Source organism: Suillus bovinus (assembly GCF_016758785.1).
Source record: "Suillus bovinus strain UH-Sbo-P2 chromosome Unknown EDB93scaffold_86, whole genome shotgun sequence".
Lineage (NCBI taxonomy): Eukaryota > Fungi > Basidiomycota > Agaricomycetes > Boletales > Suillaceae > Suillus > Suillus bovinus.
The window spans coordinates 79466-102405 of record NW_024542142.1 but is presented as its reverse complement, the minus strand read 5'-3'; the positions used below and the strand labels follow the sequence as shown (position 1 = coordinate 102405).

At 47.9% G+C, this 22940-nt stretch overlaps 12 protein-coding genes across 12 annotated transcripts; 8 read left to right on the top strand and 4 right to left on the bottom strand.

The window, feature by feature from the left end:
- Positions 1–71: 71 nt before the first annotated feature.
- On the bottom strand, positions 72–647 carry EDB93DRAFT_1176130 (uncharacterized protein). Its single transcript, XM_041450502.1, has one exon. It carries the CDS (start codon positions 580–582, stop codon positions 208–210), a length of 375 nt encoding a protein of 124 aa, XP_041302870.1. The 5' UTR covers positions 583–647; the 3' UTR covers positions 72–207.
- Positions 648–2542: 1895 nt separating this feature from the next.
- On the bottom strand, positions 2543–3190 carry EDB93DRAFT_1255134 (uncharacterized protein; the record flags this gene model as incomplete). The annotated part of the gene is made up of 3 exons (XM_041453735.1): positions 2543–3070; positions 3123–3130; positions 3163–3190. 3 exons carry the CDS (start codon positions 3188–3190, stop codon positions 2543–2545), a joined length of 564 nt encoding a protein of 187 aa, XP_041302869.1.
- A 504-nt stretch (positions 3191–3694) lies between these two features.
- Positions 3695–4324, top strand: EDB93DRAFT_1041624 (uncharacterized protein; the record flags this gene model as incomplete). Its single annotated transcript, XM_041444568.1, has 2 exons — positions 3695–4059; positions 4111–4324. Coding segments are annotated over 2 exons (579 nt in total), but the record flags the coding sequence as incomplete, so codon positions are not given.
- A 637-nt stretch (positions 4325–4961) lies between these two features.
- Positions 4962–5429, top strand: EDB93DRAFT_1041297 (uncharacterized protein; the record flags this gene model as incomplete). Its single annotated transcript, XM_041444560.1, has 3 exons — positions 4962–5048; positions 5104–5190; positions 5256–5429. Coding segments are annotated over 3 exons (348 nt in total), but the record flags the coding sequence as incomplete, so codon positions are not given.
- A 1033-nt stretch (positions 5430–6462) lies between these two features.
- EDB93DRAFT_1309292 (uncharacterized protein) lies at positions 6463–7041 on the bottom strand (the record flags this gene model as incomplete). The annotated part of the gene is made up of 2 exons (XM_041454796.1): positions 6463–6506; positions 6762–7041. Coding segments are annotated over 2 exons (324 nt in total), but the record flags the coding sequence as incomplete, so codon positions are not given.
- A 4842-nt stretch (positions 7042–11883) lies between these two features.
- Positions 11884–12051, top strand: EDB93DRAFT_1055965 (uncharacterized protein; the record flags this gene model as incomplete). The annotated part of the gene is made up of 1 exon (XM_041444753.1): positions 11884–12051. A coding segment is annotated over one exon (168 nt), but the record flags the coding sequence as incomplete, so codon positions are not given.
- Positions 12052–12182: 131 nt separating this feature from the next.
- On the top strand, positions 12183–12746 carry EDB93DRAFT_1093671 (uncharacterized protein; the record flags this gene model as incomplete). Its single annotated transcript, XM_041446539.1, has 1 exon — positions 12183–12746. The coding sequence occupies one exon, from the start codon at positions 12183–12185 to the stop codon at positions 12744–12746; it is 564 nt and encodes a 187-aa protein (XP_041302864.1).
- Positions 12747–13019: 273 nt separating this feature from the next.
- Positions 13020–15057, top strand: EDB93DRAFT_899282 (uncharacterized protein). The gene is made up of 2 exons (XM_041457867.1): positions 13020–13843; positions 13902–15057. The coding sequence occupies exons 1-2, from the start codon at positions 13407–13409 to the stop codon at positions 14893–14895; spliced, it is 1431 nt and encodes a 476-aa protein (XP_041302863.1). The 5' UTR covers positions 13020–13406; the 3' UTR covers positions 14896–15057.
- Positions 15058–15502: 445 nt separating this feature from the next.
- Positions 15503–16886, bottom strand: EDB93DRAFT_899093 (WD40-repeat-containing domain protein). Its single transcript, XM_041457866.1, has 6 exons — positions 16185–16886; positions 16095–16121; positions 16008–16046; positions 15885–15959; positions 15684–15837; positions 15503–15562 (listed from the first exon to the last, which is right to left on the bottom strand). The coding sequence occupies exons 1-5, from the start codon at positions 16785–16787 to the stop codon at positions 15703–15705; spliced, it is 879 nt and encodes a 292-aa protein (XP_041302862.1). The 5' UTR covers positions 16788–16886; the 3' UTR covers positions 15503–15562; positions 15684–15702.
- Positions 16887–18639: 1753 nt separating this feature from the next.
- On the top strand, positions 18640–19079 carry EDB93DRAFT_1255129 (uncharacterized protein; the record flags this gene model as incomplete). Its single annotated transcript, XM_041453734.1, has 3 exons — positions 18640–18774; positions 18832–18939; positions 18999–19079. The coding sequence occupies 3 exons, from the start codon at positions 18640–18642 to the stop codon at positions 19077–19079; spliced, it is 324 nt and encodes a 107-aa protein (XP_041302861.1).
- Positions 19080–19953: 874 nt separating this feature from the next.
- EDB93DRAFT_898934 (uncharacterized protein) lies at positions 19954–21925 on the top strand. The gene is made up of 4 exons (XM_041457865.1): positions 19954–20997; positions 21049–21114; positions 21164–21454; positions 21508–21925. Exons 1-4 carry the CDS (start codon positions 20133–20135, stop codon positions 21732–21734), a joined length of 1449 nt encoding a protein of 482 aa, XP_041302860.1. The 5' UTR covers positions 19954–20132; the 3' UTR covers positions 21735–21925.
- Positions 21674–22847, top strand: EDB93DRAFT_1176074 (uncharacterized protein). Its single transcript, XM_041450501.1, has one exon. The coding sequence runs from the start codon at positions 22117–22119 to the stop codon at positions 22417–22419; it is 303 nt and encodes a 100-aa protein (XP_041302859.1). The 5' UTR covers positions 21674–22116; the 3' UTR covers positions 22420–22847.
- The last annotated feature ends 93 nt before the right edge of the window (positions 22848–22940 follow it).

The following is a 22940-nucleotide window of genomic DNA, read 5'->3' as shown; positions in this document are numbered from 1 at the left end:
CACGTGACCTCCCGCCGGCATCCAAAAAGGCTATGACGGTTTATTTTCTCGTTCTCTCAAGTCTCTCTGAGTTGATTCTTGAACGCTATTAATATTAATGTAATATGTATTAAGTATATAGTATGTGACAATGGCGATGAATAAAGAGATATATGTACTGTACTAGCTAGAGGGATTAAGTGGTTATTAGAGTGATTATGAATGTGGTCACTGGGATGATGAACGAGCACGATAAAACATAGCGCCAGTGGTACCTTTTTCCCAGGTTGTTGGGCTCCGCAATCGAGACGAGTTTTCTCGTCGTTCTCGACCGAGACAATTATCTGCCAGACGGAGGAATGATGAGCCATTGCGTTCGAGAACGGTAAGCATTCTAAAGTCATTAAATTGAATTTGATACTTAAGGCCATCACAGAAATCACGGATGTTCTTGACATGTGTGAGCATGCGTTCCCGGAATGTCCTGGTGTCGAGCTGTTGACAGAACGTATCCACAAGGTCATCTTCCACACCATCACCAACTTCGTCGCCTGATTCCATTTCCCCCTCGTTCACTGGTTCCAGTGGCACAGGAACAGGCATTGCAGCAGTGGCGGGCGGCGGCGGACAGGAATTGAGGGGGATGAGCAATGGATGTGTCCAAAATGGTATTGTGGGGTTCCGTTGCACCTCGAGGAAAAAGGTAGGCGGCACAGGGTGTACACTTTGTACCAGATGCTTACAAATGAGAAACCGAGTTTTAACAAAATCACGTGACGTGTCGGAGGGGGGATGAGCTGGGAGAGCTTGAGTCCTTTAGTGCATCCTGTCAAGATGATAATCAAGCCTCCGAAATCCAAACTACACAGCCCACACGTTAACACCTACTTCAGGAGCATTGTCGACCTCGCCGCTATTCCAATTCTCAGTCGATGCTGAAGGAGCATACAGGAATGGAACCTTGCGACAGTCAGATCAGAGATATCCCGCCGTGGGTACAATATACGTACTTCATTCTGAAGTGCCAACAGGGAAAGGAACCAGCGACCTGCGGCTAGTTATAAAAGTATGAGTAACGCGCTTCTCTACCTGCTGTATCAAGAGCTCATTAAGAGCCTGAAATGATTGCCCGCATCAGCTACTTCGTATGGAAAGCAGGATGGCCGTGCTCATTTCTTGGCGTCACGCATCCATATGAGGCAGTGGGACTTCGAACACCCTATGGTAGTCTCGAACCAGACTCAACTGACATCCCAAATTGGGAACCCTGTCAGTGGAGTCTGGGATCCAACCGGAGGCAATAAGGGGGTCTGGTAGTTAGTAGTCAAATGTGTCACGTCACGCTCTTAACGCACGTCCAACGTCTGCCTCGTCGGTGTCGAGCAACCCGTTAGACATTTTCTCTTATTTATTCAACTCAAACCTATTTTTCCTCCATAACCAACCACTATCCTTTATTTTAGGTCAATTATATACTCATAATGGACGAAAATTTGACACCCTGCTTAGGGAACTGCACAGGTAAACCCCTGGGTATTGGAGGCCATACCCGCACCTGCACCCTGCAAAAACCCATACCCGCTCTGACTAGTGATGTGCTGGCCCAGCTTGGCCTGAAAGCCCCGGCTTTGGCTTTGGCTGGGGCGGCTTGGGCTTTCGAAAATGCCAGGCCGAGCCGTGAGCCAAAGCCGTGGCTCGGCTTGGGCCCAGTCACGGCTTTGGAAGTCAAATAGATCAATATTCACGTTTAGGGTTCATCCGTGCATTTTCGTGCTCACCATCCTCAGAATCTGCATCATCAAAATTATCATCCTCAACTCGTGCTCTTTTGCTGTTGTCGGGCATAGGTGCAGGTAGAACAATGTCAGGAGGAGCATTTTGCGAGGTGTGGGTGGTGTCTTCGGCGGTCCACTTTGCAGCCTCTGCAGCACAAAAGCCATTGATAGCTTTCATTTGGGATGGGAGGGCTGCTTTTTCCGAATGCTGTAGAAGTGCTGCTGTAGGTTTAGTTTTGCGTACTGGCCACACCACACGAGGCTCGTCATCACTGTCTGTGTGAATTGCTCCAGTCATCAGGATTCAGAGGGTCAGATGGTATCAGGTGGGGAAGATGTACCAGGGCCACTACTACTACTAGCATAGTTTCAAACATCCTGTCATGGCCGTCATTGGCCCATCAAAGGCTACAACATATGAGAGCCTGGCAAAGGAAAGTAAAGCACTGAAAATAGTAATGTTGGGTGACTCACCAGTTGTTTGAACACAAAGCCATGGCCTGGGCCGCCGGCTTGGGCTTTCAAGCAACTCAGGCCGAGCCAAAAGCCATGTCAGGCTGTGAATTTGGCCCGGCTTGGCTTGGCCTATTCAGGCCTGGCTTGGCCCGGCCCATGGCCTGAAGCTGGGCCATGCACATCACTAGCTCTGACGGGTATGGGTTTTTGGTAGGTACAACAAGCTTGGACCCGTATTTGCACCCATGCAGGGTTTACCCACAGGTACCATAGGTATCACTGCCAGTGCTTAGCACATATGTCCAGCACACATCAGCATTCGCTGATGTGACTCAAACATATGTGGTTGGCACAGGAAGGAGTGGAGGCACAGGCAAATTTGCTGGTGCATGCTGGGCATTCATGCGTACAATTGAAGTCGAAGGTGAGCGTGTCGAAATGGGAGATGGTGGTGTGGTGGTGCGAGAGTGTGACATGTCGGGTGTCATGTCCTCATTGCAGAAAATGGGGGCAGAGTCAGGATGGCGACTTACTGACAAGATCCTTCCTTCCTCCTCTTGTTCCTCCTCCTTTCCTTCTCTCTTCGTCCTGGTGTCTTCTGTGTGCGTTTGAACCACACCAGCGAATGCTGGTGTGGTCTGAGCATGTATGCTCGATGCTGGTGAGTCAGCATGTCGCGTAGGTGCTGGATGGTGCTTGCTGGTGGCATCCATCAGCGTGCTGCACAGCGACGTAGTGGGTGTTGTTGAACGTGGTGTGAAGGACATGGTGAGTACTGCCGAATGCGAAGGTGTTGGTAGTGATGTGGTGGCGGGTGCTTCTGAAGAGACATGTTGGTGATGTCCACCTTGAGGCGCTGCCTGTTGAGTTTTCTGATTAGCATATTTTTCTTAGACTAATTAGCAAACTTACTGTTGGTCCTGTAGATTAGTATTACTGGTGATTAGCCTACTTGGAGAGATGTTGGTGTGCAGAGACATGTTGATCCCAGCCTGAAGTTCGCGAGCTGTAGACGTATGGCAGCCTGTGTAATGGCTACCATAAATTAGTTTGTGAACTGTAGAACAAAAGGACACGACTCATGAGCAAAACGGCTCTCAAACAGATTGCATTGAGAGTTATCATTTTCCCAAGCTTGATGCGTTGCTGGCAGGAAGTCTGAGTGCTTGGTGGTGGTGCCAGTTGTAGTGTGCACGTGGGAAGTATGACATTTATGGAAGGCATGGGTATAGCTGGGGTACGGGTAAGAGCATGGGTCTTAGAATCCCGACCCATACCCATACCCCAGTAGTACCCATACCCATGCAGATCCCTAACCCTACTGGCCTCCTGTTCGTAAATGTGCGCGCAGCCCTTCGTCAAGTGCTTGCACCAGGGACAAGGCCAATCCAACCACACCCATCCATTCCATCAATACACATGTCCACACCCTCAATTCACTTCCACTTATTGATGCTATCAACCTTACTCCACACTTCTGCAATGGATATGAGGTCAAGCCGCAAACACCCTCCTACAAGCCATATGCCCTGTCCTCTCATGGGCAAAAGCAGCAGCGTGCTTTTGACTTTTTGGTTGAAGTCTCGATAAACCCCCATTCTCCGCTCACCCCTGATGAGTGGAGTGCTCTCACTACTGGTGCTGCCATCATTCCAGCAGACTGCCGCCCACGTGACTTCCAGATTCAATGCAGCAACATCATAATCAGATGCTCAAAGGATGTCTGTGTCATTGCACTGACTGGCCAGAGCACGTCTTTGCTCTGTGTTCTCCCACTGCTTGTTCAGAAATTAGGTGTTTCTCTTGTCATCACGCCTTATACGAGCTTAGGTTTGGAGGGCCAAGATAGGTGAGTTTCCACTTTTTTTTCAACTGACATGGGCTTTACGGTGATTTACAGGCACTGTGCTCTCGGAATCCGCTCAGTCTTCATCAACATGAACCAGAAGGATGCTACCACACTGGCTGATGGTGCACATGGACTTTATATAATTGTGTTCACATGTGTGGAGATGATGGAGAGTCCTATGATGGCGAAGATTTTACATGCGGATTCATTTAAGGCTGTTTTGTCTGCCATATACATTGACGAGTCTCATCTTGTCCATGAGTCTGTCTTCTGTGTTATAGGGGAGGACTTGGACCCAACAGAACTGATTGCTTCAATGTCGTCGAGAGAATCCAGGCGTGAACAAAGTGGGTGCATATTGCAGCAGCCTATTTGTATTGCTCTGAGACAAAATGAAGAGAGAAAATGTGACACCGACGAGGCAGACGTTGGACGTGCATTAAGAGCATGACGTGACACATTGACTACTAACTACCAAACCCCCTTATTGCCTCCAGTTGGATCCCAGACTCTACTGATGGGGTTCCCAATTTGGGATGTCAGTTGAGTCTGGTTTGAGACTACCCTATGGATGTCAACCCAACAGAATAATTCGAGCAGGCATTGTTGACATTGTCCAAATATAACATGTGTAAGAACAAATCATCGTGGTCAGAAGACTAAGGCCCCAGAGCGCCACGTGTTACTAACAAATGTTAAGAACTGACCATGAATTATTCACCGAGCCCTAGTTATGGCAAATAAAACATGCACAGTGTTTTTTTAACAAGTCACATGATATTATGTAATGTGGTTCATTTGGACCCCCAGCTTTTGAGCCCGGTTATGAAACACTGTTTGACGAAGGTGTTGAAAGTGGTTGGTATGACAGTGACAATGTTCTTCAAGTGGTGGTATTTTGATGGGTGTTCATCCCGTGGCTGCAGTGTGAATTGGACAGGTATCAAGACCGTGTCAATAACACTGCAAAGAGACATGATCATAACAAGGTACTAGTATTTACTTGCAGATCATATGCACCACTCTCATGTTATCAATGACTAGGTTCTCCCTCATGGTGTGCCAAATCTGATCTATGAGTCCCCTGAAGAATTTGGCGCAATGGATTTTAAGATAAGCTTTAATCTTCCTGTCATCCATTTCTACTAGTACTGAGTTCAATTTCTTACTATACATACTAGGTAACCATTGATCAGGACGGCATAGATCATGTGCACCAGGTATATGTCAAATCTGATCATCCAGTATTTGACTTGGTGCCTCAGGCACTCGATCACTTTATTCAGTGTTGTTATGATGACCTTGGTCGGCCTCCAGTCACCCGCCAATCAGCTTGGCACATTTACTTGGATTTACTTCACTCTCTCCGACTCGCTGAACAGCTGCCACAGATGGTTGATGACAATATGAACAAGGACCATGTACCTCTCCTCAAAAACCAGAGGGATTTGTTATGCGCTAATGATAGTGACTACATGGGCGGTGTACATGGAGGACTAGGTCTTGGTACGTCTTTAGTATGTTTGAATAAGCCTTTTCTTTCTAAGTGATCTATTTCTAACTAGACACATCTGACCATCACCAACTGGATTCACTCATAGAGGAGGATGAACCAGACACATCTTTACTACCTAATGATAGTGCTGCTGTGGTCTGGTTCGGTCCGGTTCACAGAGGGTCGAGCGAGAACCAAGAACCGGACCTAGGTCCGGTTCTACCAGACTCAACGAACCTCGAACTGGACCTTGGTGAACGGTTCAGGATGGTCAGGTCTGGTTAATTTCAGGTTCGAACATGAACCGAACCAAATTTATTTACAATGAGCAAAAAAAAACATAGGTAGGTACTCATAGCTACACATCCAACTACACAGCTTCTGCCTTGACTGTCGCAGAAACATGGCCATTCCTATATGCCGCCTTTAACAACTGTAACAAGCCAAACATGGACGATGCGAGTGCATTGCGTCACATGGTGGAGGTGATCCCTCCACTTGAGAAAGCCTGTTCGGAGGGGACAGAGCTGCCCTGGATGGGCAAATAATCGCGCGCAATACGTGCAAGCATAGGGAATTGTAAAGAATGAAGCCCCCACCAGGCAACAACGTCATTGGCCTCCTCTAGTGGTGAAGACAGATACGCCGTGAGTTCTTGACGAGGATTGCGAGCAAGTTGGTCTGCAGCTTGACATGCCTTAATGGCCTCGCGCATCCATGCATCGCCATACCGGTTTTCCAGCGAGGGTCTTGTTGGCAGAGCAGGTTCATCGACAGGCATCTGAGTTGGTGGTTTATAGTACTTGTCAAACTGTAGAAGAATGTAAGCCAAAGGACAATGATGAGTCTGAACAAATACTTACGACAGTCTCGAGGTGAGCCCTCCCATCCACAACGTCTTGACTGTCCCACCGTTCTTCGACATAAGCAAGCTTATAGTTGGGGTCAAGGACTGTAGAGAGGCGGGCACATGTTAGATAATAGGAGGGAAAGATGGGAGGGAAGTGAAGTTTTTCATACAAGGCGGTGAAGAGAGAGGGAGGTAGTAGGTACAATAGGAGGGAAAGATGGGAGGGAAGTGAATTTTTTCATATGAGGCGGGAGATAGGTAAAGATGGGAGGGAAGTGAAATTTTTCATACGAGGCAGTGAATAGGTATGATGGGGGAGGAAGATGGGAGGAAAGTGAAGTTTTTATAAATGCTCACCGAGACAAATAAAATATACATCTGAGTCGCTTGTTTTCTTGTAGTATTTGTTGACGTTCTTGAGTCCTTGCTTGATTGCATCAGCGATCGGTGCATACTGTATATTGTTGGCCATCTCTTGCCACCGGTCAGCCAAACACTCCAATGTAGGTATCATTTGCCATGCGGTAGGGTGTTTTGCGGAGGAGAAAGTTTGCTGGGCGGTAGCCGGCTCCTTCAGGACTTGATGAACAAGTCTGAGGTGTCTCCAGTCACTCCAGCCGAGCTTGAAATCATTGTAAGACTTGTTACGAAGATTTGGCACCTCTTTGCTTTCATCAGTGAGATTGGTGAAACGGTTGATGGCCTGTTTAAAATATAAATATCAGATTCATGAACACTGAATAGAAAAAAAATGTACCCGATGTAAGAGTAGCATGCGGTCAAGACATTTGTATAGGGACACCCAACGAGTTCGGATCCACTGCAATAACTCAAGCTCAGGTACATTCTCCTCTTTGCAGGCCTTCTTGAAGAAGACACAAGCTTGAGGCGATTTGCGTATCTAACAATCTCAATCAGTAAGAGCATAGGATAAGGATAAGGATAAAAATAAAATAATGTACCTGCTCTATAAGTGCAAGCGCTTTGCCAAGCAAATCACCAGTGTTGAACTCATCTTCGTGGTCATGGTCACCATTAACTTCCAAGGTTGCAAGCTCCTTGTTTAAGATGTTGAGTTCAGCATCATCTCCCTTATCAAGCGCCTGATGGGTCTTCTTCATAACTGCATCTACAAAGTGTTGTGCTGCAAGGTTCAGGATGTGTTCCTGGCATCTAATGCAGTGTGTGGCAGGTATCCATCGGACACCTTCTGGATCAATTTCGCGAGCAACTTCTTTCATTGCCATATTGTTGTTGCTGGCATTGTCGGAAGTCATCCATCCAACCTGCACGAAGCAAACAAAGCAAACCATTAGCTTTACCATTAGATAGTAGAGGCCAGACCTTACCTTAGCTCGGACATCATATGTGTCAATTGAGTTAATAAGCATATGAGCTATATTTTGCCCGCTGTGATTGCCCTCAATGTGTTCAAAACTGAGCTGCTCATGATGTAACTCCCATTGCAGGGGTTTATCATCCGGGTTCCAAATGTAATGGCCAGTGATGGAGAAAAATGGGTCGCCGATAATCGAAGTCCAAGAGTCGAACATCATGGAAACTTTACTATCGACCTTTGCGAGACATTCGCGTATGACATTGACTATAGCTAATGTGCGTGCCTTGATGGTCTCAGTAAGCTTGGTGCAGTGAGGTATGTCTCTCTCAGTAAGGCCAGGCCGAACATAGCGAAGTAAGTTTCGGAAGGCTGGTTTGTCAACCAGCTGCAGCGCTTCATCTTCGGTCACAATAAGTTCCATTATGTACTCCAGGAGTCCTTCCTTGGTAAATACAGGCACCTTGGTGACGAGGATCGTATCAAGGGTGGATTGTCTGGAACTGTCAATGATTCAGCAACACTTGATGCAAAATGTTAGCTGAAAATTACAGAGCCTGATCCTCGCTAGTCGGAATGGCATGAGGGTGCATAGTAATCCCTGCTGCTTGGCAGTGAGCCTTGTAGAATTGAAAGTGGTTTTTTTTACTAATAGATATCAGCAAAAGTAAGAGATGACATTGAAAGAACATACTGACTGATGTGTGTGCGGAGTGTAGAGATACCTCCTCGAAAGACATGCTTACTCTCAGGTTCACCAGCGTCCCTACCAAACATTAGCAGAACACAATACACACAGTTCTAATTACATACTTGCAAGGGTTGCATACCCAGTGTGTTTCATGGCGAGTGAAGACAGTGCGAATGTCAGCGGTACATTCAGTCTTCGGCAAAGTTGCTTGGATGGCATCCTCAGGTTCGGCTTCGGGCTGGTCCTCCAAAGGGTCAGTGTCATGACCAGCATCGTCGTCATCAAGGCTATCCTCGTCTGATAACAGACATGATAAAACCTTTTTGTGAGCCGGTTGAAGTTGAAGTTCAGTAGCGCTAGACAATGCACGTTTGCGGTTTGTTGAGCTGGTGGAGGTCGAGGTTGAATAAATGTTCTCAGCATCCCAGAGGCGAGCAGATGGCTTAGAGGTCCGAATGGATCGTCGAGCACCAGCTGTAACTGGTGTTGGTTTGCGCCCAGTATTCAGTAGCATAGAGAAGGCATCCTGAGGAGGATTAGTAGATGATGATGGCTGGGGGGCAGAGGATGTGGTGTCAAGGGGGACAGAATCATCAGGATCATGGTAGAAGACGATGTCCTTGGCATCCTTGAGAGAACCGTCAGCATTGACAGTGCATGAGTCTGAATAAGCCATGTTGAATATATTGCTTACCTGCTGAGGCTTGCACACTTTATGTGCAAGCAAATCAGACAGCTGGTGGACAGCCGGTGGAGGATCGTAATAGCATCATAGGGTGTTGATATGATAAGGATCTGGGCGAGGACATGGTCATTACGAGCACAACACTCACACTGTTCAGTTTGAACAGTGCATATCATGACTTACCTTGTCAATGAGCCTCTGCATTTGACAGAAACAAGTAAGTATCGAAGCTCGAGAATCCTTGAGGCCAAGGCGAATCATCACAGGCAGTGTCAAAACACGCTTCAACAATGCGACAGAACTTCTCGCGGTTCGGGGTTTGGACCAGTTCGGGGAAGGTTCGAACCAACATAGAACCGTTCGGGCAAATGGTGGACCGTGAACCTCACTCAGGTCCGGTCCGCCCCAATTCATGGACCACGGACTGAACCAAGGAAGAACCTGACCGTTGGTCAGGTTCGGACCGTGGTTCTGGACCGAACCACGGCAGCACTACCTAATGAACAAGTTGCTGAAGAGGAGGGGCTATTTGCTTGGTTTTCTGATGAGGAGGAGGACGACGAAACACACGAGTGGTAGATATCGTAGTAACGACGGTCTATTATTCAAACGAAGTTCTTGCGGTGCACGGAGTCCCAATCTTGCACTTACTTGCTATGGTAATTGTCACAGTGACAAATCGAGCACGGCCATCCTGCTTTCCATAACTTCGAACAATTAAGCGCAGTGACAGTGCAATCGGCGGTTCTTACATCTTCGTCTGAGAGTGCCAACGGCAATTCTGGAGCTGCTTCACAGCTATCCGTGAGACCAGCGTCTGGCTCGATATCCCACTCACACATCTTGATGTGTTTCCCACTACATGCGCGCACTTTTTCAATCATAGATTTCATGGTGTTCGGAAAAGACTTGCTAGTTCACCGTGAAAGCTGCTTTAAGCCCTTCTTTACTAAACTATTCAGACTCACTTGAGCGCTGAAAGAGTGACGGACCTGTGGGGCACGGTCAGCATCTGGATGTCTAGGTTTCTGCATTTTATGTAGAAAGCCGTGTACAACGATATCATCCGCGAAAACATTGACGAGCACAGAGATCTTGTCAAAAGCCGAGCCAGGAAGCATTGAAAACTTAAGCGCAAGGCCGTGAAATATGATTAGTATTCTAAAAAATCATTGATGCGACAGTGACACGGCATGACTCGGATTGACCTGGATTGACTGCGTTGAGTTTGACGCGGTATAGATGTCGATGACGCTTGAAGCTTGAGACGGCACTGACGAGGCATAGATGATCGATGAGGTTTGTCAGGTTTTGACATGGACTGATAGTACGAATGACGAAGTCAGCTGCAAAAAATAAAATGTCTATTAGATTCATAAGCAAAGTGGAGTTATTTCGAAATTCGGACCACCATTAGAGTCGATAGAGACCGCGCAGAAGTTTGTAAGGTTGTTCGTCCTCGCTATATGGATGCATCCGAGTCACTGGGAATCACTCCATCGATTATAAGAGTCCAGTGTTTCCGATTTCGAGCGATGTGTTGCAAGGTCTTGTGGCCCGAGTCAGCTCCGACTCGGAGTAAATTACTAATCAGGCATTGAACAGCTTGTGCTAAGCTTCTATATGTTCCGACGTACCGTATACACGGCCGGCCATATGCATCTTCCAGTCTTCACTACCTTCTATGATATTAAAACGGAGCAGACACCTTCCGCTACGCAATTCGTGGAATACTAACAATGGTGGGCGGTCGGCGCTGTTCTGCAGGTTTCAGCCGACAAATTAAACATCGCAGAAAGAGATTCAGCCACATACAATTTGGGCCCAAGGGGAGAACTTTACATTGACAACGGGTAAGTAATTCTCGAGAGTTAATGATCACGGTGCTCGCACGCGAGTCGCGCTGAATCTACTTGGAAGTCGAAGCACGAGCAAATCATGATGCCTTACAAATGAAGTACGCTTGCGGCACTGGCAGGCCAGTCATTGAGTCAGAATGTTGACATTGATCTCAAGCGCAACTTTCTTTTTTTATTTGGTTTGACTATACTAGTCATAACTTATGGGAGACTATACTCGCAGTCCAGCGTGACTGCAGGGAGCTCTCACGAAAAACTTCGGCGTCAACCCTCGCAAGCACGTGTTTTCATGGTCACAGAGGCCACCTCACCGACTTGCTGTGTGTCTGAGTCACCACTCTGCTCTCTCCGCTTGCATCAGACCCTTCCAAACATCACTAGCTTTGTTTGAGATCTAATATAGTAGGTGTATCTTCCTCATGTCACAAGCATCAAGTACCTACGGCACTGAGGATCCGCGCACTCACAACAACTCGACCGGACCGCCTTTCCCGCAGAATGACAGTGTAGGACTTACAGAGTAAGTCGTGGTATCCTGGAGTCTGCCCGCCATCTGATAGCAAGACAGGGAGAAGACAAATTGCGAGCCTTCTGCAGAGCTGCAATCAGTGATGTAAGTGTTTCTACCCTAACACTTTTGTCTCGCTCACCAAGAGTGACTGTAGCTCGAACACAAGGCTTCCCAAACCACCAGAACCTGACATACAGCGAATAACTTCCAATGTTTCATCGGATTGTGATTTAGCTCCGTGGGTTCTTGTCAATAACGGCCCAACAAACTCATATATTGTCTCAGGGATGTGGAAAAGGTCGTGGCGGAGGAGAAGGACCAGCCGACTCTTAGTGAATTGTGAGCGAAAACCAAGTTGAGCGATCGCAGCTGACGATACCCTACACGCAGAGCAAATGTCATGAAGCAAATATTGGGTGTTCTCCAGGACTCGACGATTGTGTCGAAGAGTGGCAAGGACAAACGGTCTCGTTTCTGGACGCTATACCAACGAGTCGCAAAGGAACACGACGGCGAGTTCCTCGAGCGATACATTACTGACATGGACATCGTCTTGATCTTCGTAAGTGTAACGTGCTTATCTTTAATCCGTTTTGATACTGATGTCTGATCAGTCTGGTCTTTTCTCTGCTGTCAGCACATCTTTCATCGTAGCGATGGAGTCCAATCTCAGTCCCGACCTCAGGAACACTACAAATGCGCTTCTCGCGCAGCTCGTACAGATTGGACTCGGCAACCTCGCTGAGGCAGGCTCCACCCCCGCAGACCCAGCATCAACATGGTCGCCGCCCTGCACATACCATTTGGATCCAAACGATCGCATATGCAAGCTTGACTATGAGTTTGCTCGCTGCATTCGGGGCCGTACTGGGCAAGCAGTGGCTTGGGTACTACAAGACGAACAGATATGGCCGCGGCTCACAAGAGGAACGAGCAAAACACAGACAGGAGAAATTCGAAGGCCTCGTTACTTGGTATTTTGATGCTGTCGTGCAATCCTTTCCCGTCTTACTTCAGATCTCCCTTCTTCTCTTTGGGATTGCCCTCGGCTCCAATCTGTGGTACGAGCAGCCGAGCATCGCCTGGGTCATCATTGCAGCGACGGCCTTCGGATTTTTGTTCTATTCCCTGACTGTAATGGCATGCTTGATATCTCCCCCTTGTCCATTCCAGACACCGATATCGAGGATATTGTGCATCTTACGTATCGACAGTAGGAACATTTTTTTTTCTGAATTCTGGTGGTCGTTTCCTTTCTAAATCACCATTGCAGGAGTTATATGTTTGGTATCCAAACCAGTTTCCCGTTATTTCCAGCAGCTCACGACGTCGCTGTACGGTAAGTTATGTCTTCTTGCATGTGCATAGGTTTTGACTGTTTCATGCCAGGCGTGCTGGATCGATTGCTTAGTATCATCAGATCGAGATGGACCCAATTGTCTGAAGCATTTACAGGTGACGTTATTATCTACTATTACAATGATATGGGGTACTCATTTCACTCCCAGGTCCTGTGCGTGTGGTCGGTACATTCGCACAACAATCTCTTCGCCGATTATTCACCAGGCTTCATGACTGGCTGCATTTTTTTCATTCCACAACTTCCTGACAAAGGTCGCGGACCCGGAAGCACAATTGCCCGGCCCGAATTGGGATGTTCTGTCGGGCAATGAACACATCCTTACCCTCCCTGACATACCCACCGGCAGTCTCGAGGCACCTAGCATCAAATGGCTACTCGAGACATCTACAGATCCTGAAGTATTTCTCGCAGCTGCTAGCCTTGTTCCGCAGGTTGAATGGCCCCTGGATCTTGACGTCTCAGACACGCTGACTCAGCTGCACGATATCTTCACAAGCTGCGTGGACTTCCACGGACAAATTATACCGTCGTTGGAGGAGAAGGCTTCGGCTTGTATAATGGCTCTGAGTCATCTATATTGTGGCTGCGTTCTTCAGGCATATCCTGACCGTGGCGAATTTCTTGGTTGCGGGAGAAGAGACTCTGATACATTTCTTCAGATGAGGCTAAGCCTAACGAGCATTCCTACAACCGACCTGATGGTGCTTGCCACGAATATGGATCTTTCTCTTTCGGAAGATCGCCATAACATTTGGAATCCTTCGTCACTAGATACTTGCTCCGTTTCTGTCTTGGAGTGGCTGTCACATTATCTTCCCTACCACTTTGTCACTGGGCGAATGAATGTGGAAGAATTTGCCATAAAGGTGATACTCAAACTCTTATCATCTCCATCCTCTCCGTCGAATCAAAGTGTAGCCAATTGCACTCTTCTTGCTTGCGTTATGATCGGGGTTCAGTTTGATAAGAAGGTCATAGTTCGGATCGATAAAAGGTGCCATTGAATCGTTTGCTCATTTTCTTCCATGTTAATTAACAAAGAGATCATGTAGTTCTGCTCTGCCTCTATTAACGGATGCCCTTTTGGCGAAGTTCCAAATTGCTCTCTGGGCATGCGATGGAGGCTGTTTCAGTACAGATAGCACAGGAGTCGCACGCCGGGCATGGAACCTCCTCAAAGTCATTTGTCTAATGCTTGAACCTGCCAAACGTTACTATCATCATTCGCCCCACCCCATGCGGAACCTGGATGTGTGCAAGAGGATTTATTCACGAGTGAAGTCACTAGAACAAATTCATACCCGGGAATTTTTGGATGCTCTGCGAAATGCACTACGCTTTACGCTCACCGCTGCCAAAGTATCTCGGGGCCCTGCCGACTTGTGGAATAGCCAGATTTTTTGGACAGAGGATTCCCATTCGCCAGAAGACTTTGACTGGCTGGTCGACTACCTCGAGTACATTTATTCTGACGACCAGGAAGCTGCGTTTGACATCCTTGTCCTCCTGGGTGTCATGAAAGTGCGCTTCAACTCTGCTAAACATCAGTTCTTCAAGAGCCTCATCGCCTGTATGGGCAGTAACATGCCTGTCCATTTACGCCATGCTGCTCTTTGTCTTGCCCACAGTGCCCGAGAAGAAATGATCTCGATCAATGCCATTGATGATGTGAATCTACGAGACATGATCTTGGCCGACTTTTCCCCTGCTATCCTGACTGCAGTTTGTCCGCAACAAGGTGCATTATTCTCCGAAGACGATCCTGACTACTTCCATCCTGAGCGGGACTTGTGCTATCTCGAACTGGTCTTTGCCCTCGCGAGGAATTCCAGTTGGCACTCCCATTTGTTCAAGGATCGCCATATATGTCGATGTATCAGTATTATTGCACAGTGCCACTCCAGGCCACATGCATTTTACCTAGCTGGCATACTCCTCCGAATCGCACCTGAACTGTCATCGGTTCCATCGCTCAAATCTATTACAGGGCAGCAGTGGTGGGACATGATGAGAAGCGCAGTGGCACCATGCCAACTACATAATTGATGACATACACTGTTCCAAGTCCCTTCCCGTCCTTGTGGAAGGCACGAAGAGGTATATGCAGATGGCTTCGGAAGGTGGTTTCGAGGAGCTCATTAGAGATGTGGATTATGTTCTCACAGCACTGAAGAGGCGAACTTCAGAGCGGGGAGGAGAGGGTGTCGTCGTTGCGGTGAAAGAGTTGAGGATTGTTGCCAACGACATGCTTGAGCAGTTGGTCGACAACAAATGAGTTGGTTGTCGCTGATAATCATGGTACTTGCATGTTGCGTTAGTGTCCTGGGGCCGGATGAAATGGCGGAGCGTACGAGTGCTGAAGGGATGTCACTACATAAGAACGGAGATACGGTTTAGGGGTGTGCGTTCCATGAAGCTCGAGTCAATTGTTTCATGTAACAACTTCGTTCGGCAACACTCAATGCAACTGCAAAAAAATGTCAAGAGTAATATGCAATACGACAGCAACACAAATTTGAGACCCAAACACTTTGATGGAAACATACGCAAAACAAAACGGAAATGGGCTAAATAACACGACAAGTCATTCCTCGAGAGCGGCAATGGTAGGTAGAGTAGCCAGTTGAACTGATACAAGATCACCATTGATATAGCTTGGAGTTGAACGATACTGTTACTTTCAATGAAGCTTGGACAGTCTGGGCCACAATCTCTATAGGATATGTCAGAAACGAAGAGCATATTCAGATATCATCATCCTTTCGCCTGGGACCCTGAAAATAATGAATGATTGTTCACTTGATGCAACAAAAACACCTACGAGTTTGCCGCACCGCAGTTATTGACATCGTTTCAACGACGAAAGAGTGGTAACCTATCCAAGAAGCTACGCTTGGATGAGGGTGAGGGAGGTATCAGACTAGGGAGAACTTCAGAAGATTCCTCGGGTTGGTTTGAGTCCTTTGGTGCATCCTGACAAGATGAGAGCTAAGCGTGCGAAATTTGAACTACACCGCCCACACGTCGGCACTCACTTCAAGAGCATTGTTGATCTCATTGCTGGGCCAGTTCTCAGTAAACACTGAGGGAACATTCAGATCGGGTGGAACCTGCGATAGTCAGATCAAAGTTATCACGCTATGGTACGATATACTCACTCCATCCTGAAGCGCCAACGGGGGGAGGAAGCCAGCAACCTGTAGCTTGTTATAAGCGTTGAAAGCATAAGTGATGCATTTCCCTACCTCCTGTATCAACAGTTCGTTAAGAACCTGAAATAATTGCTCGCGTCAGCTACTTCAAACAATCAATCGCACAGTGCAAGTAGTTCTTACATCTTCGTCTGAGGGAGCCAACGGCAATTCCGGAGCTGGTTCACAGCTATCCATGATACTAGCGTCTGGCTTAGTGTATGGCTCGATATCCCACAGATACACCTTGGTGTCTTTCCCTCCACATGCGACACGCTTTCGGTCAGGGGAGAATGTAACACAATAGAGTTCATCGGCATGCTCGAAGGGCGGGCTCACTGCTTCATAAGTACGCACGCTCCATAGGCGAACAGTACAGTCAGAGGATGCGCTTGCAATGAAGCGACCGTCAAAAGATATTGCGATGGCGTGAACTGTATTGGTGTGTCCCTGGAGGAGAGCGACTTGGGCTCCGGTCCCTGACGACCACACCCGGATCGTTCCATCTCGAGAACCTGAGAACATTTGTTCTCCACTTCTCGACCAACAGACACTCGTCACTGCATCAAGAGGACCTCCGACATCCAGGGTAAACCTCCCCAGGCCACTTCCTTCAGGCAATCGTATTACGTTTGTCTCTTTGGGGTGAGTTGGAGTAGGCCGTTCTCGCGGTGGGACAGCGGTTCGCCGTGGTTGATCTTCGGTATTTCTCATTCGCCTTGGTCTTCTGAACCTTGGTCGTTCCATCGTGATTGTTGGGGTCTCTTGGAAGCTAACTGGTAATCGACCGCCCGTCTATAAGATACCCATCCAACTGGCACGGGCGGCATAATCGATACCTAGTTTGGCGTACCCCTCCCACGTTCCCAACATGCACACTACGCATTGTGGGCGTAGATCTGCACTGCATGAATGCGCAGCATACACGTGTTGAGCAACGCACAGCATGGATGCCTTGCATTTTGTGGACGAGGTTACTCGTGTTAGTATCTTTGGACCACTTTCAAGTTTCGGAATGGAATTTGCTGTGACTTTGCTATGTAACTTGCTGTGGCGACGGCACTTGCCGCAGAACCATCGGATCACGTGTGTACAACACCGGCGGTTTGAGAATTTTTTTTTTTTTTTTTGGTGGAACGATATTGCTAGTGGCAGCTGACCAAGTCAGCCCCAAGTAGCACGTTTATAGTACGGGAGCTTCACCCGTAAGACGGAGAGAGTATTAAGAATATGCGGTTTGAGAATTTTATCTCAGAGATTTCTTGCTCATGTCAAGTTTGACTCCGAAATCGCCGCTATGTAATCAAGATCACATTTGCGAGCAGCGGATCGAGCCTGGATCTCAATGTGAACTTTGCTACAAGGATGATCTCACAACGTTATTGAGCGGACAAATCACTTTACTAAGGCTATGTTTGGGATGTACATCACCAAAACTTCTCCTTGATGCCTTGTGCTGGTGGCGCCTGGTGGGCCTGGTGTAGCTGTTGACGGGTGTTGTGCAATATGCTATCACCTTAGCTTCCCATACTTATCTGGTTTTGGAACTTTTGGTGATGCCTAGGCTTGGTCAGTTTGAATCGTACTATTATAATTCAACACTGACCTCTATACTTGCGGACAGCTTCGAGACATGTCATGATACGAAGATTGCATCTCGCTGTCATTCACTGAACCCTTCTACTACAGTACTAGTAACTGGGCCGGTCTGCGACAGACTCGGACTTGCCCTGGGCCAGATGTGCCCCTCGAAGTCGATGTCAGTCCAGGTTCGCTTACGACAACCTACCAAAATCCCATAAACATGATCATGCAGGCCGCCGTGGGTGGACACAGAAGGGGAGAAACACGGCCACCGTTTATGGTCAGCCTAGAGCAGTCTGGGTCCAGGAAACGGTTGAAGAGTACAGCTAGTCAAGGTGGAGCTAGCTCCCCAGACTTTGGCCCTAGTCCGAATCCCTGACTTTCGAAGCAAGCCTCGTGATCTTGCTGGGACCGACGGCGGTATGTATAATCAAATTACACCCCGGGGTCATCAACTCTTCATCGTTGTCAACTCTAGTCCAGACGGTCCTCATGCTGTGCTGCCAGTGCGTATTTGTCATCTCTCTCAAGTTGCAAAGTTAGTCTCCACCTTCAAAACACGATCTGCAAACATATAACCTGCAACCTGCCCGTGCCCGTGCACTTTCTATGATCAGTGTTTAGAATGCGCCCAAGCACCAACACGACCGCAACAATTATTGGAAATACGACACCTGATCGCGTTGCCAAGAGCTAACACGTCATCATCTGTGCTTCTGTCGAGGATGACCATCCGCTGCGCTGCCGCTAATAACTGTCTTTCATCTCCGTTGGGTCCAGACTGTGATAAGTGGGGACCTTCTACCTCCACTGCTAGTATTGGGAAAGAATGGTACGCAAATCCAAAGCACCGAGTTAGTATTGTTGCGCTCACTTTTATCGCCCAGATTTGTGGCTCCTATGTATGTGGAAAACAGCCCACGATGCCACTATAAAAGCCCAGCGTTCTCTGACCTTTCCTCCAGTTCCTCATCTCATTGTCGAATCATCTCACTAGCGACCTACATCTTATATAATGTCTTTCCCCAACGATGGAGTGTATACTATCAGAAACGTTGGCACAAACCTCATGCTCGATCTGACGAGCGACAGCACCAATGAAGGCAACCAGATTCAAGTCTACCCTAACAATGGCACCGTGGCTCAACAGGTATGTATCTATACGCGTTTACACTCACCTTGTGATCGGTTCTCACACATCACGTAGTGGATGATCAAGAGGCAAAATGAGCCAGGGACCTCCAACAAAACTCTCAGCATTCAGTCCAACAACAACGGCAACAATGGAAATGGATGCTTTGCTACCGCCAAGGACGTATGTTAGATCCGCTCTCATTCATTTATTTCCTTGTTGGTTGATACAAACATGGGCAGGCTGCGGGAGAACCAGTCGTTTATACTAGGCAGGCGTTTGTCGTCGATCTTTGTGGACAAGCGGACAATAGTTTCAAGTGAGAATATCACGCAGTGCTCAGCAACCTATTTAACCACTCGCATTTACAGTATTAGCTTCACTCGCGGTAAAAGGAACTTGGTGTTATCCGTTCCAAACTCAAATCACAGTGCAGTAAGTCAGTGGATCTTTTTTAAAGCCTTTTGCTAACAACGTTCCCAAGGTGAGACTCGACAATCATAACCAAGGAAATACTTGCCGGCAGTGGCAATTTAACCGGGTTGCTGATCTCCAACCAATCGCCTAATTGTCGCCACTAAGTACCACCTTGCAGAGGTGTTGAGGTTGAGCTACTGAAAGTGTTCCCGCACATGTATAATACGTTCATGAAGTTGATGAATAGCGTTGCTTTAGTCTGGCTCTCTCAGGCAAATGAGTGAATAGAAAATGAGGAGGTGCGGATCTCGCAAACGAGCAATGCGCAGTATATGGGCACCGCCCGTTATTGTTTCACCTGTCTTCAGACGGTCTAGTAGTCCGAATAGACCACAACTTACTTATATGGTATGAGTTTTGCTGACAAATACAGCGTGGTGGACCGTGGTCCTTACGCCTCCCTACGCCCTCCAAGTTCTCTGCGAGATTTTGATGGGCCAGCTTCGCACTGTGATTAGGTGACATCTCGCGTCCTCCGTCTTGCACAGCGAACTGGACTCCTAGATCTTGATTCTGAACCCCGCTTTTTCCAGTTGGCATCGACCTCCACCTCCGACCGATTTGAAAATCTTTTCTTGTCGACTACTCACTACACACTGTACATGTATGGCAGAGTTTGCTCGAGTTTTCGCCGTTTAAATTGGGCACGGACATGCTTTTTTTTGGTGCGGCAAGCAAGAAAGTCTGATATCTAATTCAGCGTATTCAGGCCTGTTCGAAATTCGCTGAAACCTCGATCGTGAGCAAGAGGCTGGCTAACTTAACAATGTCAGCCTTCCAGGTATAAAACCTGCACCCGAGGGCTGAAACGTCAGTGTTCATCTTTCTTGCTCACTTCCATCGTCTGCACATCTGCTATCTGCATATCCATACGATTTTACTTGCTTCTATCTATCAACATGTCTTCCCGTTCTTCCGCGATTTTCACGCTCGCCTTCAACATCCTTGACGTCCTCGAGATTGTGGCCTTGGTCTTCTTCTACGTTGCTGTTATCATGGCTGGATTGGCCTTCGATGTCTACCGCTGCCAGTTCGACCCTTCAACGGTCCAGGGTCCTGCTCTATCCATCGATTCACCCAAACTTCAGCAAGCGAAGAAAGCAGTCTGTCCCTCGAAAGCTGCTTCTTCGTCACCCACGTGTACTTCATCTTCATCAGGCCTTCCTTCGTCCTCATCGTGCCCTGCCATTCTGGAATCATGTCTGGACAGCCCTCGTCTCGTATCCGATGTTCGGCTGCACTGGAGCATTAGCTGTTCCGATATCAGCCCGCAGTTGCACAACGCTCCAATAGGCCCTGGCCACTATGTCCACGCCCTGTTTTCCGACGCGTGGAACGAGAACGCCGTTCTTCTGAAGCAGCTCCTACGTGTTCAGGATGCTCTCGACGCTGCTAATGCTGATATCGACGGGCTCGTACTGGACAACTTAACCATGAGCAACCAAATGGACCTTTTAAAGCGCGATATCGAGATTGAGCAGGTTCGTCGCGACGAGGCTGAATTGATGTCCCGGGATGCCACAGCCAAGATGAGCTCCCAAAGGTCTACCCTCTCCTCGTTGCAATCTGCCAACACTACACTCCGCTTCGAGATTGCAAACCTGAAGGCCGAGCGCGACGAACTCGCAGCCGAGAAGAAGTCATCCGACTTGCAGCAAGAACACGAGGAAGAAGTCCATGCGTTGCGAGGAACACTTGTCCGAACGAAGCAAGAGCTCGAGGGAGCCAAGAGGGAGCTCAGGAAGTTGAAGAGAGCTGCTGCAGGTGAGATGTTTTTCTTTGTATTCTTCGCTGCCTTCTGACTCTCGCAAACAGGAATACCTGAATTGAAGATCATATCTCCCGATGGGAACATTATAAACTACGCGAATACCTCGAGCAGTACGTCTTCCTTTCCTCCCTAACTATCATTGCTGATGCGCCCTCCTAGGTACCGATTCCTTGAACGAAGATCGAAATATTTCAATGAGGGAACGCCTTACGCTCGCGTACACAGAGATTGTCGGCCTTAGGGACCAGTGCGCAGCTTTGCATCGTCATGCAGACGAAAATGCGGAGTTACAGGAGGATGTCAAGCAACTTCTCGCGCAGCGTTCCGGTCTCTGGGATCAGGTCAAAGCGGCCAACAGTGCCTGCTCCGAGCTGGAGGAGGAGAACAAGAAATACTTCCGCCAGTTCGTAAAGATCAGAGCTGAGCTAACCAAGGTAGAGAAGAGAACTGGCAAGTTGTTTACCTCTTTTCTGTGGTTTGCGCTAAAACTACTGCTCGTCAAGGAATTGCGGTTTCAGTCATCGAAGAAGAAGAAGAAGAAGAAGAGGAGGAGGAGGAGGCAGCTCACGCTGTATGCAAAGTTACACCGAGTGATCATGACTGTCGTTCGGCATTTGATGATGACACTGACGACGAGTCCGTTGCTTCATCGGTCTCGTGTTATTCAATGGCATCCACGGACGATTTTGACAGTGAGATTTTGTCGGCTTTTGGCGTTTTTGATGGCTGATTGTCTTTATAGTGTCCCTGCCCTCTGAGGTTGATACATCTCATACATCGGTCCCGTCCTCCCCGTGTTCTTCACTCTCCGCACCCCCTTCTCCCTCTTTCACGATGCCCTCTTGGGTTCCGTGTTTCGGCTCAGAATACATGGATATTGCATTCGACGTCGTTCCGAGCTCACCCCTTGCGGATGCAATTTCCGTCCATCAACCTATTGGTGTCAGTCATCGTCCATTCGTTACCCGTCGTGGTCTCGGTATTCCCGTCATCCATCCTTCCTGGACTTCCGCTAGCTCCGTCCCTGTCCCTTTCGACGAAGCGTCCCCCAAGCGGAAGTTGGCTCAGGATCTAGATGACGCGACACCTAGGACACGTCGAAAGCACGAAGAATGTTGATGCATCAAGTTTGCAGTGTCTCTTTTGCAGAATTTTTTCTTCTTTCCCGATATTTTCTTTTCCCAATCTTTTCTTTCCCCGATATCTTCTTTCCCCGATCTTTTCTTTCCCCGATATCTCCTTTCCCCGATTTTTTCTTTCTCCCTCTTCTCTCTGTCATATCACTCCTACGATTTCCTTCTTTTGCATCTTGTTGCAGGGTTTGTATTCTGATTAACAGGCCGTCCCTTTGGCTTGCGGTGGTCCTGGTTCCGGTTGCATCGTTCGGCTGTGGTGCTTTCCCTCGGGGATCCTGATGAGGTGAAGTACTTTCCTGGGTTTCATTGCTGCTTATATCTGTCTTCCACGTTTGCCCTTTAAAGTGGCACGGGAAACGCTATAGGTGGTCGTGTTTCTCTTGGACTTGCGGATCTCTCGGACTGGACTCCTCCAGTGATGGTATTAGGCAGAACTTGTACTCGGCTTCCTCGGTGCTGTAATACATAGGGATTGTCATGAATTATAATCCAGTCTTGCAGCATATGGGCCGAGCGTACCTGCAATAGTAAAGTTTGAGAATGACCAGGTAAGTTGGAAATGGTCAACCTTCAAGCGATCCGTACTAGCGCAGATATCATTGGTTATCGCTTATGTATTTACGCCAGCGCATGGATGGGAATCTGACAACCGATATCATTGCATAACAGTGGACAACATGCGGCATGTCACGAGGCGCGCGTAACGCCGCGATAATGTTTGTATTCATCATGCGATTGTGAATATATTCATCCGACCAACGGTCAAACTGGCGCAGCCTATCCACTGGTAATAAACGATA